Source organism: Bemisia tabaci, chromosome 6 (assembly GCF_918797505.1).
Source record: "Bemisia tabaci chromosome 6, PGI_BMITA_v3".
Classification (NCBI taxonomy): Eukaryota; Metazoa; Arthropoda; class Insecta; order Hemiptera; family Aleyrodidae; genus Bemisia; species Bemisia tabaci.
Window position 1 is genome coordinate 39,434,179 of NC_092798.1, and position 18,141 is coordinate 39,452,319.

At 41.2% G+C, this 18,141-nt stretch overlaps 1 protein-coding gene across 1 annotated transcript in view; it reads right to left on the reverse strand.

Moving 5' to 3' along the window:
* LOC109036963 (glutamate receptor 1) overlaps positions 1–18,141 on the reverse strand; it is a 567,301-nt gene that overhangs the window by 285,106 nt on the left and 264,054 nt on the right. The window contains exon 2 of the mRNA XM_072302018.1: positions 8,150–8,317. Coding sequence (XP_072158119.1) covers positions 8,150–8,317 — 168 coding nt within the window. The remainder of the gene's footprint in view (positions 1–8,149; positions 8,318–18,141) is intronic.

Below are 18,141 nucleotides of genomic sequence, written 5' to 3' on the forward strand. Positions count from 1 at the left end.
ATTGGGAGCGATACGTCAAATGCATCCAAGTTTAAACTATTGTATCACTTGAAAAATGTCCGTGCATCTTCTGATTCGGGAGGCAGTGGTGGAATCAGCCGCTCATTTAATGTTGCCATACCAACTTTCGATGACATGAAATGATAGCCTTTAGGATATTTCAGTTGCTGTACTTCCAGATTGAGGGTGTCCGAGATAAAAGAGCGAATTCACTTTGTGTGATGCAGATTAACTACTGATTTAAGTTGGATAATTATATGAAAGTTAGTGACGTTGATGAGCTTCAAACTCGAAAATTGTGGCGAAAAAACTACTTATTGCTGCATTTTCCCCCCACCGGGTATACTCTGAAACGACTAACTATCCCTGTTTCTCCGAAAATATAATTTGATTCCTTCGTCTACAATATTCTTAAGTATCTTAGAGCTTCGATCTAACTATGTGCATTGGAACATGAGCCCTGAGACCCCTAAGAATACATGCATAACAGGGCTCACACCGGGAAAAAAACACATTGGATCTAGAGTCCAGACTCCTAAAAACATCGACAAGAAAAAATACTCTTGATTCCATCGGATTTTTGCTTAAATCAAGAACCAACCCTCTTAATTTGAGTGGATTTCTTTTTGATCTAAGCTTGAATCCGATTGCGTCAAGAGTATTTCTTCTTGTCAATGTTTTCAAGAGTCTGAACTCTAGATCCAATGTGTTTTTTTTTTCCAAACACGTCATAATGCTTATCGTTCCGTTTGACAGAAATACGTCCATTTGATGGCTTTTAAATATTGTCATTTTTATTATACGGGATTGAAGACCTCCTTAATCACAATGTAAACCACACGAGACCCTCTAGAGAAAGAAACAGTTTAAGAAGCGATCATGAACAAGGCCCCCCGTTTCCTGGAATCACTTGATTCTCTTCCCCAGACGGTACCGATTTTAATATTACGCTCATTGGCTTTGCGTCTAGGGAACATCATTCAAAACGGTAAGTGTCCCGGACAAATGTTGTACATCCCTAATCGTCAACCCCCACTCATTGGATTCACAACATGCACGCGACTAATACGCGGAGCCGAGCTGATAGCGCGACAAATGCGGAGTGCGGAGCCGCGGACGGTATTACCGCCGCGCTAAGGAAAAACGCCGTATGAACATACGCATGTTGCCAAATTTCCTTTTATAAAATGTTCATTATTCGGGAAAGATATGAATATTTGTCATTGAAATTTTCAGGAACTTCAGGTAAAATCGCGAACAAAATTATCTAAAAAAAATTTGAGGAAAAATATTTACAAATTATCCCTGAAATTCATGATTTACCGAAGGGAATTTGGCAACGTCTGGAGGCTCATACGGGGTTTTTCCTCGGCGCGGGAGTATTAGTCCCAGCTGAGGGGGTTTCCGGTATTATTCCGCAATTCTTTCATCGTCGACGTGTAGATCCGTCAGACGCAGCGGCGCGGCGGGGGCGGGCGGGGGTGGTAGCTGCAGGCTCAAGGGATGAGTCGCAAAGCAGCGGGATACGCCCGTCGCTCGTCAGTTGACAAGTACAAATTAAACACTTAAATACCTCCCGCGCTGACGTCTGATTTCAAACTCGGCCACCATTTTCCCGCTTCGCTGGAGCGCTAGATCCTCCATTTTGGATGGTCCAAAAATTGCATTTATTGAATTCAAATGTTTAATTTCTAAATACAGATAAATGTCTACTACATGTCAGCAAAAATGTAATCATATGTATCATTGTGGCGTTGGGTCGGAGGAGTGATGGACGCCCTTGAGGTGTACGCTGTACGGCGATTGTGTATGTGAATTGAAGACCGGCTGTTCCTGCAGTGCTTGATACTCGAGGTTACAGACCATATCAGAAACGCATATTTTTGCTTCGAGCTGCAAGCGGGGAGATAAATTCTTCACTGAGGCGCTGATTCCTTCAAAAAATGTATCGATAGGATGGGTGGGTGACTGTTGATGGCTCAGGTTTACACAAATTTTTTATTATAGCGATCCCGATTTTTCATTGTAGCGAAAAACTCGACGGACTAGGCGGAATCTCCAAGGGATTCCGCTCCGATCTGTTCTCGACAGATCGCCGCGGCGTCGCTCCGCTCCTTAGTTGCCGCTCCCATTGAAACGCGTATAACAGATTTCCCTTCCGTCCGCCGCGTAAGATTCCGCGTCTTAATTGCCGTGCCTTTAAGCACCGGTTTCAACCAACAAAGTCGCCTCATTTTCTCTTTATCCATCAAGTTCAATAATCAGCCCATTGTTAGTGACCTATCACATGCAAGCAATTTGCTATATGCGTCACAAAACAAACAGATTTTATCTCCACGTCCCTGCATCCAATTTTATTGCACATTCACACAAATTCAGATTGATATTCCAACCGTATCTTCGTCCTTACAAGCGACGTCGATCGGCCTAAGCATACAGGTAGGCGCGACAGCACGGTCCAGTGACTCCGTGGGGGGGGGGGGGGGGTACAAACAAAACGCGGATCGACCAAAGTGGTCAACTCGTCGAGCGTAAAAAAGAGAACGACTTTTTTTTTCGCCTTGCGCCGGGCGTTTAAGCTTCGACGTGGTTGCCGACCCGAGCCGGCGGCGGGAATTTCCGAGTGGCGGAACAAAAGGAAATGGGGATTTTTCGGGCGGCGCGGCAACGGGGCTCGGCGGGAGCTTAATGGCAGCGCACTTACCGGCCGCGAGCCGCCGGGAAGGTGTAACGACGAGCGTCAACTCGCATGAGACTCAGCCCGAGTGAAAAGCGGAAAAGTCAAACAGATGCGAGCGCCGTTGCCAAGTTGAAGCGGCGAGTCTGACGGTTGGCAAATCTTCGTTTCCGGTATACAAGGTCTGTTAGATTAGAAACCGGATTTTGGTGATAAAAGATGATGAAAGATGACACAGAATAAACACTGATCAAAATAAACCAAATCTGTGAATCTAGCGTTCTTCGGTATGTTTTCAGCTATCAGAAAAGTCCAAGGAAACCTAATTCGGACGCACTCTGAGCTAGTCACCACCAAAATCCGGTTTCTAATCTAACAGACCTCGTAGAGGAGCGTGACTCCATTCTGAGGTGGCAAAATTGACTGCAACAATTCAATTTTTCACGAGAATTAATCGGCATAATTTTCGTCGAATATTCGTCTGATTCTTGCTTGAGATCAGAAGAAAAATTAAGGAAATTCTCTATCAGAAATTCTTACAATTTTCCCGGTGAAAATTAAATTCCGCACGAAGGAGCGTAACTCCATTCTAAGGTTACAAAATTAACTCTAACGATTCAATTTTTTACTAGAATTAATCTGCACGATTTTCGTCGAAAATCGTCTGATACTTGCATGAGATCCGAAGAAAAATTTAGGAAATTCTCTACCAGATATTCATAAAATTTTCCCTTGAAAATGCGATTTTCGCGGGAAAATCTGGCAACATTAAAATGTAGTTAATTTTTTGTTAGGTAAATTAAACAATATGGATGTTTGCGGTGATGACTGCAACGCCAGAGTTGGATTGTGGCGCACTCCATAAATTGGATTATTTTTGCCAATAGCGGTTGCACAACAAAAAATTTGTGTTTTTTAGCGGTCAAAACTATCAGAAAAAAGAATAATAGTGTGTGTTTTCCGATGTTCAAAGCTTTAACACCTTCGTTTCATTTTCACGGACAAATTTGGATAATACAGAGGTCGAGACCGCTGTAATAATAATTATTATATTTTTTTATTTGTGAATGCACATAACGCCTAGAACTAATATGTCAATGTTAATGAGGATAGAGGGAAAAAAAGAATTGAAAATAAAATTAAACAAGACTCATGCCAAACATTCCGCTTCACCATATAAACATTTGGCAATGAAGACATTTTCTTAGAAAAATACTAAAATATTATCCCTATATTTACTTTTTAGAGTTGGGGGGAACTTCTCAAACAGAATTCGGCCGCGCCTTACATAGTGGCTGTTCCTGATGGCATTCGTAATGACACGAAATCTGGTATTGATTTTACTGGGATTAAGTGTCTCTGGAGCTTATGAGGTGTCAATTACACGATTTGAAATACACCTGTAGATTACGAGGAGGGAACGGTCAGAATTTTAAGATTGATGAAGTGATCTTTGCAGGAATCTCTTGGAGCTAGTTTTAACATAGTTCTTAATGCCTTTTTTTGGATGTATAATATTAGGATGGTAGTGGGTATTCATTCTGTCGACCTAAGCGGAAACACCTAATTTCCATTCTCAGAGAAAGCGTGATTCACAGGTAGGAACTATCAAAATCGCAGTGGGACCCTTTTGACAAAAGTAAGAACGCCCGAAATTAAACCATCAAAGCAAACACATCACACTCAATCTCGGTCAACATTGTAAAAGCTGATACATTTTTCAGTACTTGAGCCGTTCAGAATCATTTTGCTCCAATCTCAGTAACTGGTATTGGTTGTTTCTGTTTATGAAGTAGATTAACTCTGCAAGATTTTATGTGAGGGGCGGCTAGACGTAAATTGTTGTGCTTAAATTAATTTGGTTCAGTAGGGCATTTTACCTTGTGATACTGAGGATGAGAGGATTAAAGCTTGTATTCGAGATAAAATGCCGGAATTCAATCGAATAACGGTATCATCTGTTTTCTTGGTCCTACTTTCAGTGTTAGAGGGATCAGCTTGAGACACAGATGCTGACGAGATAAACGAAAATTCTTTTTTTATCGCTCTTCAGCCAGTACAAATTATTTACAGGAAGATCCATTTCAGTTAATTAAGCTCTTTTTCTGCTGTGGGAATTAATGTTTTTGGAAAGGATGTTTTACGACAGTTACACCATGAAATGAGGATGTAGTTTTTAACCGAGGTTTCTAATGAGACGTCACGCGATCGTAAGATTCAATGACATCGTCATTGAATATCTTGAGTTTAAGATGCTCTCTGAAAATGTCCAGGAGGGAAATAGATGCTCTATACTCCCTAATATTTTTTGACTCAGTCACAAGATTTAGAAGGAATCGACTGCCTTTTTCACCTTACTTTTATTATGAGCTGATCTCCATACTCTTCCTTTGGAAGTTCTTCGAGAAAAAATTGAAGAAAGTTGCAATTCAGAACATTAAAAAAAAATTCTAACATGAAAGATGACAATCAATGGAGATATGATGAAAATAAGACATTATGGATGGTGCATGGTACTTTTTCAACATTTTAAGTAGCGTTTATGCATTATCCATCAAAAAAAAAAAAAAAAGAAAAGAAAAGATAACTCATTACCACCCTCCAACAAAAATGCAGAGGTAGTCCACAGAGGACAACACATCCTAACATGTTTTTCTTAAAAAATCGTACTGTGTACATTGGATATCATGAAGTTAATTCCGTACAGCTCGTGAAATTCTTCATTGAATTTTTGCATCTCGCTGTGAAGCCACGGTAACTTAGATTTAGGTAAACTCCTTTTCAAGTAATTTGTAAATATAATTGAGCTCAATCGACCAAAATGTTAATATTATCCTATGGTAACTTCCATCTACTAACAGATAGGTTCATACTACAGCAGCCAGATTCTCTACTCACTCTCTTTCCAATCTGACGTTCGGATTAGTGATCTGGTATCATGAGGAATGTGGCTAAGAGCATAAAATTTAAAAGTTGCTCATCCACCTGTGCTACCTGCATAGAATATAAACAGTACGGCTCATACTCTTGGGACACAATGTGCACAATAGATATTTTGTTATTCCCAGCAAATATACATGTAAATAATCAATGCCAAAACCATGACAGCAGTTGAAAAATGGAAGGTACATTAGGGGCGAAGCCCAGAAATCCCTTTGACTTCTTTTCTTGATCTTTCAGCCTCTTACACTTTCCTCATAGAATCGTTCTTATCTTTTCATCTGTTTTGTCATGAATGTATCGAACTTGATTACTGAACTCGAGAACTGAATAACCTTCATGATAGAAAAAGGGACAGCCAAAATTGCCGTTATATTGTGTCATGTTCATCACCGGTGCTTTGGCAATTGCGTCTGAACTAGCATTAAGAACCAAAATCCTGCTTTTTACAACGGTTTTTGTAAAAGAGTAAATCCATTCAATACCATGTTTTGCAAGTTTCTTCGTTCATTCACCGCGAGAGGGATCATGTATGTTGACTTAAATGCTAACGTTTTTCGCCTGTAAGTGCTCTTCCCCGTGCTGCGTGCTGAGGAAGAACGCCGTATGAACTTTCGTATGTTACCAAATTTGTTTTGGTGATTTACGAATTTTCAGGAGAACTTGTGATTATTTCCCGTCCAATTTTCCAGAGAATTTTCCTCGTAACGAGATCCAACGTATCCAAAAATTTCAAGGAGAAATATTCATACTTTCTCTCACAAATGAATGGGTTAAAACGGAAAATTTAACAACCCTCCGATGCTCATACGGCGTTTTTCCTGAGCACGGCTGCGTGGACATACGCATTTGGTGATACGAGAAAAGCCTCTCCCCGGTCTCCAAGTGGTTGGGGGATGGAACCCGGCAACCGCCGCGCGGAGGGAGAAAATCACATTAAATCGGGCCGCCACTCGGCGCCGCGCTTCGCCGCAACCGAATTATTTGCACATCCTATTTTTTCCGCGCGCTCTAATCAATTTGTTTCCGATTAGCCTCGTCTAATCTCGATGCGATTTGCATTCCGGGCGGCTCGTGTGAATTGGATCCGAGCGCTTTACTCCCCCCCCCCCTCTTCACCGTTCTGCGACGCTCCGATAACGCCTCGCGCGTTAATTCGCCGCGTTTCGCGTGTAAATTCGCCCCGACGCGCGTCTCCATTCACCAAGAAGGGCTCCACGAACTTCTGAAATCTCTTGGAAGCCCCTCGCTTCCGATGCTCAAACTGAAGATAAATTTTGGTCGACGAACCCTATAAAGGCTTTACTTTTAGTAATTTCTGTGTTTTTGTACTTAAGGTTAATTTCTTTTGGTTGGATCAACCAAAGCGGTTCACTGGGAAAAAAAACACACATTGGATCTAGAGTCCAGACTCTTAAAAACATCGACAAGAAAAAATACTCTTGATTAAATCAGATTTAAGCTTAAATCAAGAACCAAGCCTCTCAATTTGAGCGAATTTCCTTTTGATTTAAGCTTGAATCTGATTGAATCAAGAGTATTTTTTCTTGTCAATGTTTTCAAGAGTCTCGACTCTAGATCCAATGTGTTATTTTGCCAGTGTCCGGTTGATCAGCCAATTTTTTGTCAAGAATCAGGTTTATTGTAAGATGATACTCTTAGAAGCCTTTCGCGATGTATTATCCACCACCATAACGTATGTGGACTCCACTAAGGAAACCCTCCAAATGTTCAATTTTTATTTTTTATGAAAGTGCTGTGTTAGTGATATTTTTGTTGTCACTTCTTCCTTAAAATGAACTATTCAATCTCGGTGTGAAAATTTCTCAAAAGAAATGGTGGTGCGATATGGGGTCGTGGTGCATGAACGTCTCTCCTTGGAACAAGGATTTCTTGAGGGATACTGAATTTTGTGCTAAAGACACTGTTAGTAGTAGCATTAGTGGCATAGTGACAATAGTAGCAGTTACCATATTATGTTAAGAATCACTTGATTTTTGGTGAACAATATTATAATTCTGGTTATTTTAACTAATTAGTATCACTGTGTAAAAATCAAGTTGACTCATTGTAAATGGTACCTTACTTTTTTCAGTGTAAAATATCTAAAAATTTCTAAGAAAAATGTGCACGACTGCCGTAGAAAATACCTGTTTTATGAAGGTAAATTTGGCATCTCTCGAATGTTCATACGACGCTCTTCCTTAGCACGGCAGAGTGGCATAGTTACTCCTCTGCAGCGTGCTAGCTATTTTTCCTCCTGAAATACATACCTGGTTATTCAAAAGTCACACACCACTGGTCATAACTGCAGTTCTAATTAAGATATCGACTTGCGGTTCAAGACGTTTTTCCTCATATCGAAGGAGAAACTTTTTTAGATACTTTCTAGTTTTGGACTCCCTCAGGGGGAGGGGGGGAGGGGCAGCTCAAAAATTTCAAATGGCCACCTCCCTCATGACCATTGGTGCGTGACTTTTGAATAACCTTGTATATCATGACATTAACGTGTTGATTTGGAGGTCTACTTACTTAGTCTGGAGAGTTTGTAGGCGTCGGCTGTGTTGATGACGTCGACGTAGGCTTGCAACTCGAAGCGTCGCCCGGCGAGCCCGTCCCCGGTCACGTTCTCGTTGTGCGTGAGCATCGCGAACTTGAACGCCGACTGCACTTCCGTCGTGCCTTGCTCGAATATCGCACCTGCAACAAACGAAAAGCCAGTCTTTGAGCGCAGTTTCAACACTACATTTCCTCAAATTTGGAACAAATGTACCAGGGCGTGGCGTGAAATGCCATATATCGATTGTTATGCCATTTAAACCTATGGAAAAGGATCGATAAACAGGGTGTTCGCTGCGAACACCTTGACAATAGATTCTTTACCATAGGTTTAAATGACAGAACACTCGATACATCGCAATTCACGCCACGCCACTGAAATGTACATCTTCACATAATTACTAATTGTTTCTCAACTGTTTCTCATTTGTTTTGAATAATACTTCCGCCGCTTATAGTTGCGGTGTACGTCGAGAAATCGTCACCTTCCACCCATAGTATCTTAAGAGTTATGGGCGTATAAAAACCTTCGCCACCAATTTATTTTTCTACACAGACGTTGTTCAACGAAGCTGTACAAAAATTTCACACCTAAAACACAGTTTTATCACATCTATAGTATAAGTTCTGAGACCTCCTAAATTTGCGTATATCTGGTAACGCTTAGTTCCAGCGTCCGACTGGGTCGATTTTCGTGATTTTCGGAGTTTTCGACAGGTGATAGTCCCTAGATGAGCCCACAGTAATCAGAATTTGAAAAAAGGACCCACATCTCACACGTTTTGTGAGTTTTAAACTCACGAGTAAAAGATCTCGATTCGCATGATGCGTTCGACTCCATATTCGTGCTTGCACACCGAGGGATCTTCAAAAGCACGTAAACTCAAATCTTCCGCGCTTTGTGAGTTTTAAACTCACAAGTAAAAGATCTCGATTCGCATGATGCGTTCGACTCAATTTTCGTGCTTGCACACCGTGGAATCTCCAAACGCACGTAAACGCAAATCTTCCGCGCTTTGTGAGTTTTAAACTCACAAGTGAATGATCTCGATTGGTATGATGCGTTTGACCGAATAGCCGTGTTTGCACCCTTAAGAATCTCCATAAGCTTTTAGAAGCACATCTTCCGCGCTTTGTGAGTTTGAAACCCACAACTGAAAGATCTCGATTCGCATATTCGCATGATGCATTTGACCGAATACATTAGTCGTGCTTGCACTCCGAGGAATCACTAAAAGCACGTAAACGCGTATCTTCCACATTTTGTGAGTTTTAAACTCACAAGTGAAGGATCTACAATCACATGATGCATTCGACCAAATAGCAGTGTTTGCACCCCTAAGAATCTCGAAAAGAACGTAAACGCACATCTTCCGCTCCTTGTCAGTTTAAACTCACACGTGAAAGATCTCGAATCACATGATGCCCTCGACCATACAACGTTTGCACCCGTATGAATCTCGAAAAGAACGTAAACACACAATTTCCGCGCTTTGTGAGTTTTAAACTCACAAGTGAATGATCTCGAATCACATGATGCGTTCGACCGAATAGCCGTGTTTGCACCCCTAAGAATCTCGAAAAAAACGTAAACACACAATTTCCGCGCTTTGTGAGTTTTAAACTCACAAATGAAAGATCTCGATTCGCATGATGGGTTTGACCGAATAGCCGTGTTTGCACCCCTAAGAATCTCTGAAAGCTCGTAAACGCACATCTTCCGCGCTTTGTGAGTTTTAAACTCACAAGTGAAGTATCTAAAATCTCATGATGTATTCGACCAAATACCAGAGTTTCCACCCATAATAAGAACCTCCAAAAGCACGTAAACGCACATCTTCCGCGCTTTGTGAGTTTTAAACTCACAAGTGAAAGTTCTCGATTTGCACGATGCGTTTGACGGAATGGCCGTGTCTGCACCCTCAAGAATCTCCATAAGGACGTAGAAGCACATATTCCGCCCTTTGTGAGTTTGAAACCCACAACTGAAAGATCTCGATTCGCATGATGCGTTCGACCTAATAGTCGTGCTTGCACTCCGAGGAATCACCAAAAGCACGTAAACGCACATCTTCCTTTATTTGTGAGTCTTAACATAAGTAAAGGATCTAGAATCACATGATGCATTTGACCACGTAGAACTGTTTCCACCCATAAGAATCTCCGCCATGAAAAATGGTGGGAATTTCAAATGTAGCGGAAAATTGAACTATATTGAACTTATAAGCGGGAAATGTTGAATCTTGGGCTGTTAGCAGGGTAAGTTAATCGAAGGTATGCTCCATTGCTACAGACTATCCAAAAGTGACGAAACGTTCTGTTTCGTTTCAGTCTTGGCGTGAAATTTGAAATAAATGCGGATATTTTCATTCGAATCTTACTGGTCCAATTGCTCCTGGTCAGAAGGAGATCGGATAAATGAGAGTCTGGTATGAAAATCTTTTCATTTTTTTGGTAGTTCGTTTGTCGACGCGGGCCTAAGAGAACGCGAAGCGTCCTCTGGGGGTTGGGCCGCGTAGCGGCCGGGGGGCATAAAAGGAGAGACCAAGAACTTTCTATCGGTGTGCTACATGACCACTTTTGCGCCCCAAAAATGGGGGACCCGCGCTCCCCATTTGGAGGGGGTCTGGGAGCTGTAACTAAAAAATCTCAAATGGCAACTCCCCACTTGTGATACATCTGTGGAAAGGGCATAAAGAAACGAACTCTTTGTTCAAAACCAGAGGTCGCCATCTCACACCGTTCCAAAATGGCGACCGAAAAATGGCGGAGAACGCGGTTTTTGGTCAATTTCACGGCTTTTGAGCGGCAATTATCCCATGCATTCGGATATTCGGTGGATTTTTCGACGGCAAGTAACAAATGCTACCTTCCAATCGATTAACTATCTGTAATTTTCATGATGTGACCAAACAATAGTCTCGAACATCGCGTTTTACTGCTAAGTGTAGTCAAATTAAGAGGGCGTGCTAAAATGGTGAGAATTTATTTACAAGATAACAACAAGAACAACAAAAAATCACTCCTTTAGGCAAAATGGTAACTTAGAAATCCTTTCGATTACAAAAATCGGCAGTAGGTAAATCAGAAATCTGTCTGAGATTAAAGAAGGCGATAGATGATCTACCACAAAAGTGTTTACGGTTAAATTTCAAAGAAAAACTTTGGTAAAACAAAAAACACTTCCTAAAACATATCCAAAAATAAGGCACAGCCGTGGCAAATTAATGCTAAGAATAAAAAAAAAGAAGAAAACAAACGAAAAAGAAAATTGGAATTAATCAATAAAACAATTGAGATCAAGGCAGAGCATAAAATGGAAGCTGCTTGAGGACACATTAAATGAATAGTGTGTAGAATATTCCACAAGTTAGATTTTTTTGTGCTCTAAAGTATCGCCGTTGCTTTCCATGCACTTTACAAGCCTCTTACGAGAGTTTTTGCGAACTCTACTCAATTCTTGTGGTTTGATGCTTGCGCAAACGTCTCGTATACGCTGTTTCATCTCCTCAGGATTATTGGGACGGCTTTTGTACACGGTATCCTTTAATTTCCCCCACAGGTCAAAATCCAAGCAAGTTAGGTCTGGGCTTCTTGGGGGCCATGCTATTGGCCCTCCTCTTCCGATCCATCTTCCTGGGTATTGTTGGTTAAGAAAAGTTGAAAGAAAGAGGACAGTTGTTCAAACCGCAATGAAGTGTGTGACTTGCACGAAAGCTGTGAATAAGGTATAGACAAGCCCCTTTTTGACCTCTCTATCTTTTAAACAGCCGATTTTCAACGATTATCATCATTCATCCATAATTTCACGATTATCTGGATCAATAGAATTTAGAATCAAAGAGTTTGAATTTTCTTTCAGTTGTCGAGTCTTGGTCTTTGAGAAGTTTCATAACTTCGTTTCCATGCTCTTTCCGGCCTCAGAAAAGCCGGAAGAGGCGAAGCCAGTTTCGTATCATCGTGTGATCCAATCAAAAGGCTCTACACCAAGTCGGATCACGGGTCGGGCCCTAAAAATCGGGGACCCCAGGAAGGACAAATATGAAAATGGGGAGGGGAAGTATGTCACGAATTGACTTAGGAATCGCACTGGATTGTGACGTAAGCGGATGATGTAATTCTAGACTCGAATTCAGAGAGATTTGCCGGCGGGGTTGTCCGACTTTCGAGCGGGCTTGCCCCCGAGGCGAGGCGGGGGGGTGCTTATTCTCAACCGCGCGGCAAGAGTGTGACCCCATATCCCAGACCGCGGCGACGGGAAAAATAAAATTGGTTTGATTAGATTTAGATCTCTTTCGAAAGACTTTGATCCTCGGGAACTTTTGAGTGGTGGAGGTGCCAGGCACCCCCCCGCCCTCCCCGCCCCGCTCTGGACCGACTTATTCTTCATCGACTGAAAATCCCCTCTGTCATGCCATATTACCCCGTGAAAGAGTTGCCAGATTTCACGAGTACTCAGCAATGCAATACGGAATGATGTTATCTTGTTACATACTGTCCTCTCACTGGAAAAAAAAACACATTGGATCTTGAGTCCAGACTCTTGAAAACATTGACATGAAAAAGGTTTCTTGATTCAATCAGATTTAAGCTTAAATCAAAAGAAAATCCGCTCAAATTAAGACGCTTCGTTCTTGATTTAAGCAAAAATCCGATTGAATCAAGAGTATTTTTTGAAAATCTTGATTCAATCAGATTTAAGCTTAAATCAAAAGAAAATCCGCTCAAATTAAGAGGCTTCGTTCTTGATTTAAGCAAAAATCTGATTGAATCAAGAGTATTTTTTCTTGTCGATGTTTTTAAGAGTGTGGACTCTAGATCCAATGTGTTCTTTTTTTTCAGTGCTCAATTTGTCAATAGACAGGGTCTCAGCCAGGAAAATAAGTTAAAGGCGTAGTAATTCTCACAATTTTAAGCTTGTAAATCAAGTATCTCACGGTACATAAACAAATACTGTCACGCAAATCAAATCGAAGTCTGTATGTACAAATGAGAAATTTTGACGGCGAGACGGCAAAAATGCGTATTTTGGATGCGCTGTCTAAATATCTCCGCTCTCACTCTATCTTTTTAAAGGATACCTAAGAAACACTGCGGTTCAAAATTCTCACCCAGTTTTCGTTGCAGAGAGAATAAGAAATCACTGAAATTTTCAAGGAATGACTTGAAAACGAAGTAAGACAGGACAGGGCTACAAACCGAGATACGTATTTCTGTAGTTTCATTATAGATTCGTATTCTCGCTGTTTGAACAATGTTTTTTGTAAGCACTACTTTTTGTTTAAGAGTCGGTTTGTGGACTTAATATCGTGTAATTAGTTCTACTGAAATAACTCTGAAAGGAAATCATGTTGCTCAGTGTCTGAATTCATACCTTGCCCAGATTTTATTAGTCTTCTTTGTTTGAAGTACGCGCTTACGTAGGTATTTGCATAGGTAAGATTTTTGATGCAACTTAAATTATAAAACGTACCAAGATCCTATTTTGTGTCATTTCATTGAAATGAGAATGCAGGTCATCAGTATTCCTCGAACTAAATTATTAACACACAAGCACCCGGAAAGAAGAGAATGATTTGATGTAAATAACATGTTTTATTCACGGTAAGAATGAAGCACTTGTAAATAGTCGAAATGTGTAAGGAACATAAACAAGCATGTGTAAGCTGTGTGTCAAGAACAGGATTCCAGACTGCTCGAGTCAGGGCTATGAGTCTTAGATGTTTTCAAATAATCAACATGCAGACGTAAGTTGCTGTCAAAAATAACAATTCCACCGACGGATGGGTTGAAAGTTCGTCGAACATGATCCCATGAAGGAAATATACATTCCTAAAATCCAAGAAACTGCAAGGAAAATTCTCAGAACAATACAGTTACATATATTGACGTTTATGCTTTTAAACAGATGCAGCAACGGTAGTAAAAACCCATCGAATTAGTTTATCACACAAGACGGAAAGCAGTTCTCAGTTACACAAGTAAGTGAGTCGCGTTATCTAAAATTCTTCTTTATTCGATGGAACTAGGATGAATCGCACTCTTCACGGTTTCATCGAAGAAATTCTACCCTCGATTAGCCGATGCTCGTTTCTCAGAAAAGTCATCCGTGAACCCTTTTGTTGTAACTTTGACATTTTCTTTATAGTAGCAAGCGCACTTATCTTTTTTTGCGCTTTTCACTTCACTTAGATCGTCTTCCTTTGTACACGAAGTATATCATGTTCTCTGCGTAAAATGCCAGTTATGCCGAGCATTTTCTCAGAAAAAGGGAGGGGTTTTGCAAACCCGATCCAACGGAAATGCTAATGATGGCAGATGAAGGGTCGCAGAGTCTTTAAAGTTGTTTCTTCTGCACAGAAAGAGGAGAGATCCTTGAGTTTTTTCCGTATCCTATGTTGTAGGAATCGCTTAAGATTTTAAACGAGCAATACCTATCATAAGATTTTCAAGGAATGGGGTAACAGGCATGAATTCATGCGAAGTGTCGCTGGGAAGCATATATGTTCACTTTATAATTTGATTTTACTTCTTTCCTACACTCGTGTATGAATAATTGCTTCCCGGAAGAAATTTGTCTTCTGTATCATGTAAGTCCTCGATTTTGTAACATTTTTTTTTTACTACTTCAAATACCACACTAGTGGTAATCCTTGCGCTTCCAGTAAGAGCCCCTCCCCCCTCCGTTCCTACCATGTACCAGCCCAAGGCAACCGTTACACACTATCTAGATCCGCAAATCCAGAAATCCGCAAAATCACATATATTTGATCCCGAAATTCGAAAAATTCAGTTCGCAAATACGAGTTTCTAAGCCAAGATGGCGGCGCATTCCCTAACCTCCCAACCAACCACACTCCACCGATGCACGACGCAGACTGACTATTTGCACTGCGTTGGACACTTAAATTTTAACAGATCGTAAAGAGGCACTTCATTAATACGCAGTAATCATCGATATGGATCCAGCGCAATCCAATCATCCATTTCACATGCCAGGTAAGACTCAAAGGTGCATTGAGCGTCTGAGTCTGTTGTTCAAAGTTATCATCTAAAATTTTTCTCTTAAGAAAGTCACAACCCTTCGTCTATTACTGTATCCGTATACTTTTTAATGAAGTCAAAAGGATTTTTTTTTTTTTTTCATAGGAAATGTATATAACATTCAGAATACAAATATTCAAAAGAAAAGTTGCACTTGAGAACTCAAGTATGTGAATAGCTAAATAATGAGAGATTAATCATATCTTAATATCATATCTTAATCATATCTTGGAGAGTATAAAATCATAAACATTTCGGTCCATATGAAGTCTCAAGTCTAATAAATTGATGGGTCAATTAGTCAATACGAATAATTATTCATAATATTAACCTAACTATTTTCTATGAAACCGGTACCGGCCGTAGCCACTTCTTCGGTTTGGGTTGGCAATCTGCCATTTGATATTTCATTCCTCTTTTCTATTACTAGTCGTACGTAAGTCAAAAAGATTGGATCAAACGGTTCCATCCATATGCATTTCATTTCAAGGCAACGCGGAATGTTTTAGACTAATTCTGGCTAAAGCCGTCTAAATTGCTGACCCGTGTTATTTCATTGCTGCAGCACAGAAGCCAGGATAACAGTAACGCGCGGCAAACTGCTGCAAGCATCTTTTTCAGCTTTCAAGTATCCACTTTGCCTATCCGAGTTTTTGAAGGCTCACATGTTGGGAGGAACGCGGCATGGTGCTCTATTACGCTATTAACCGCATCTTGTAGCTCGAGCACCGTGTTTACGGTGCTGGCGAGACGAGCTCATATTCTGCATTCGCAGTTGGTTTCTGACGTCATTGACGTGGCGTCACACTCTGCAGACTAAAACATCAGTTCCAGGGCAACTGGAAGTGCTCTTTTATCACTGTTTCACGTGGAACAGTCTTGAGTCGCAGGCATCGCCAGATGCTAACCCTTTATCGCATTATAGCTGGTTTTCGCCAGCTAAGAACAAATCCAACCTTATTCGAAAAAAGATACAAAATTTGTTTTCAGAGCTAAGGTGAATCTACAGCAGTGCGTAGTAAGACATTTTTCCGCGCAGGGAGCGTCACCGCTGTGTTTTGATTTTTTGGTCGCAATCTGCCCCTAAGTTCCTAAAAATTTCAAGGAAACATATTCGTAACTTTCCTCAAAAATAAACGTTTCATCGGAGCAAATGTGATAACTCTCGAATGTTCATACGGCGTTTTCCCTTAGCACGGCAGGTCTAGTCAGTGTATTGCCTCTTTAGTCCCTTGCAACCACCTTCTTCCACTAATAGGACTTCTTCATTTTCGCTTCGTCTTATCACTTTGTCTTCTTTCTCCTTCACATTGTCTTCTCTCCCTGTCACTTTTTCTTTTCTCTCTTTCGCTTTGTGTATCAATTTCCATAATTAGCCCGCAAGTGACAGAGGTGAAGAAGACAAAGAGAAAACGGAGGAAGCCTATTGGTTAAAACGAATGGGTGGTATTGACTTCGGACTGATGCCGCAATCACACGCTGAATGTGGGAGCTGAATGTGGCTTGAATGTGGAAGTCATCGGCCCGATGCCTCACGCACAAAATTCAGCAACGATTCCCAGCAACCATCGGACTAATGTTGGATTTGTCTGAGCTATTCGAATAGATTCGACACACATCTGGATGAAAATAACTCGAATTTGCGAAATTTCAGCCGTTGGGCGATGACTGTTGACTTCCACATCCAGCTGCTATATTCAGCGTGTGATTGCGGCATAATACTATATGGTTTAATTAGTCTGTCACATACCTCTTTCGTCCGTTGCAACCACCTATGTCCAAAAATAGGACTTCTCCACTTTCGGCGAAAATTTTTCGCTTTGTCTTCGTCTTGCCCTATCACATTGTCTTATCCCCCTTCACATTCTCTTCTTTCTATGTCACTTCGTGTACCAATTTCCACGATCAGCCTGCAAATGAAGCCACTTGGCGGAAGACTACGCTGCAAGCTGACAATGCTGCCTCAAGTCGAGATTCGAACCTCTCGGAAAGCTCTTCCGGGCTTTGGTCAAACCAGAGCCGACAATGTCCCGCGCGATCCATTGTCGTGGCCGACCGGACACCTCGTCCCTCTCGCCGCGCGCCGGGTCGGTCCAGGCCCCGACAATGGACCAAGAGGGTGAGAGAGAGAAAGAGAGAGATAGAGCTAAATCACTGGATTCCACTCCTCACTGCTATCCTGTGTGCCGAGAAGGCTGAAGGCAGACCCGGAGAAAGAGAGGAAAGAATCTGCCACCGGTCACTGAAAAGCGATTTCTCGGCTGAAGTTAATCCGCCAAAGCCTCCGCCGATTCTCGCGTTCTAATTTCCTCCTTTCCAGCCACCGTCATGCAGCGTTGCCGATTCGTGCCAGAAAACTGTTTTTCGTGGCAGTGATTTTCTCACCATCTTAAAGCACTCTTATACCGCCGTGCTAAGAAAAAACGCCTTATGAACATCACTGGAAAAAAAAACACATTAGATCTAGAGTCCAGACTCTTGAAAACATTGACAAGAAAAAGGACTCTTGATTCAATCAGATTTAAGCTAAATCAAAAGGTATCCGCTCAAATTAAGAGGCTTCGTTCTTGATTTAAGCTTAAATCTGATTGAATCAAGAGTCCTTTTTCTGTCAATGTTTTTAAGAGTCTGGACTCTAGATCCAATGTGTTTTTTTCCAGCGCTTTTTCGGGAACATCTCCATAAGTATCCCGAAAAACTTGCGGGCCTGGAGAAAATACTGAAGGTTTTTTTCAAATTGGCGCTCTAAATTACATGGGATACCACTATTAAATCTTCAGGGTGTTCTTTCTGGGGGGGAAAAAAGGAACAAACCCCCTGCTCCTTGAATCAAATTCTACATTTCTGTACATAACTGACTGTCCAATAACGTACATTTATCCATGTACCATTCAAATATTAAGTACCAGATCAAGCATTTT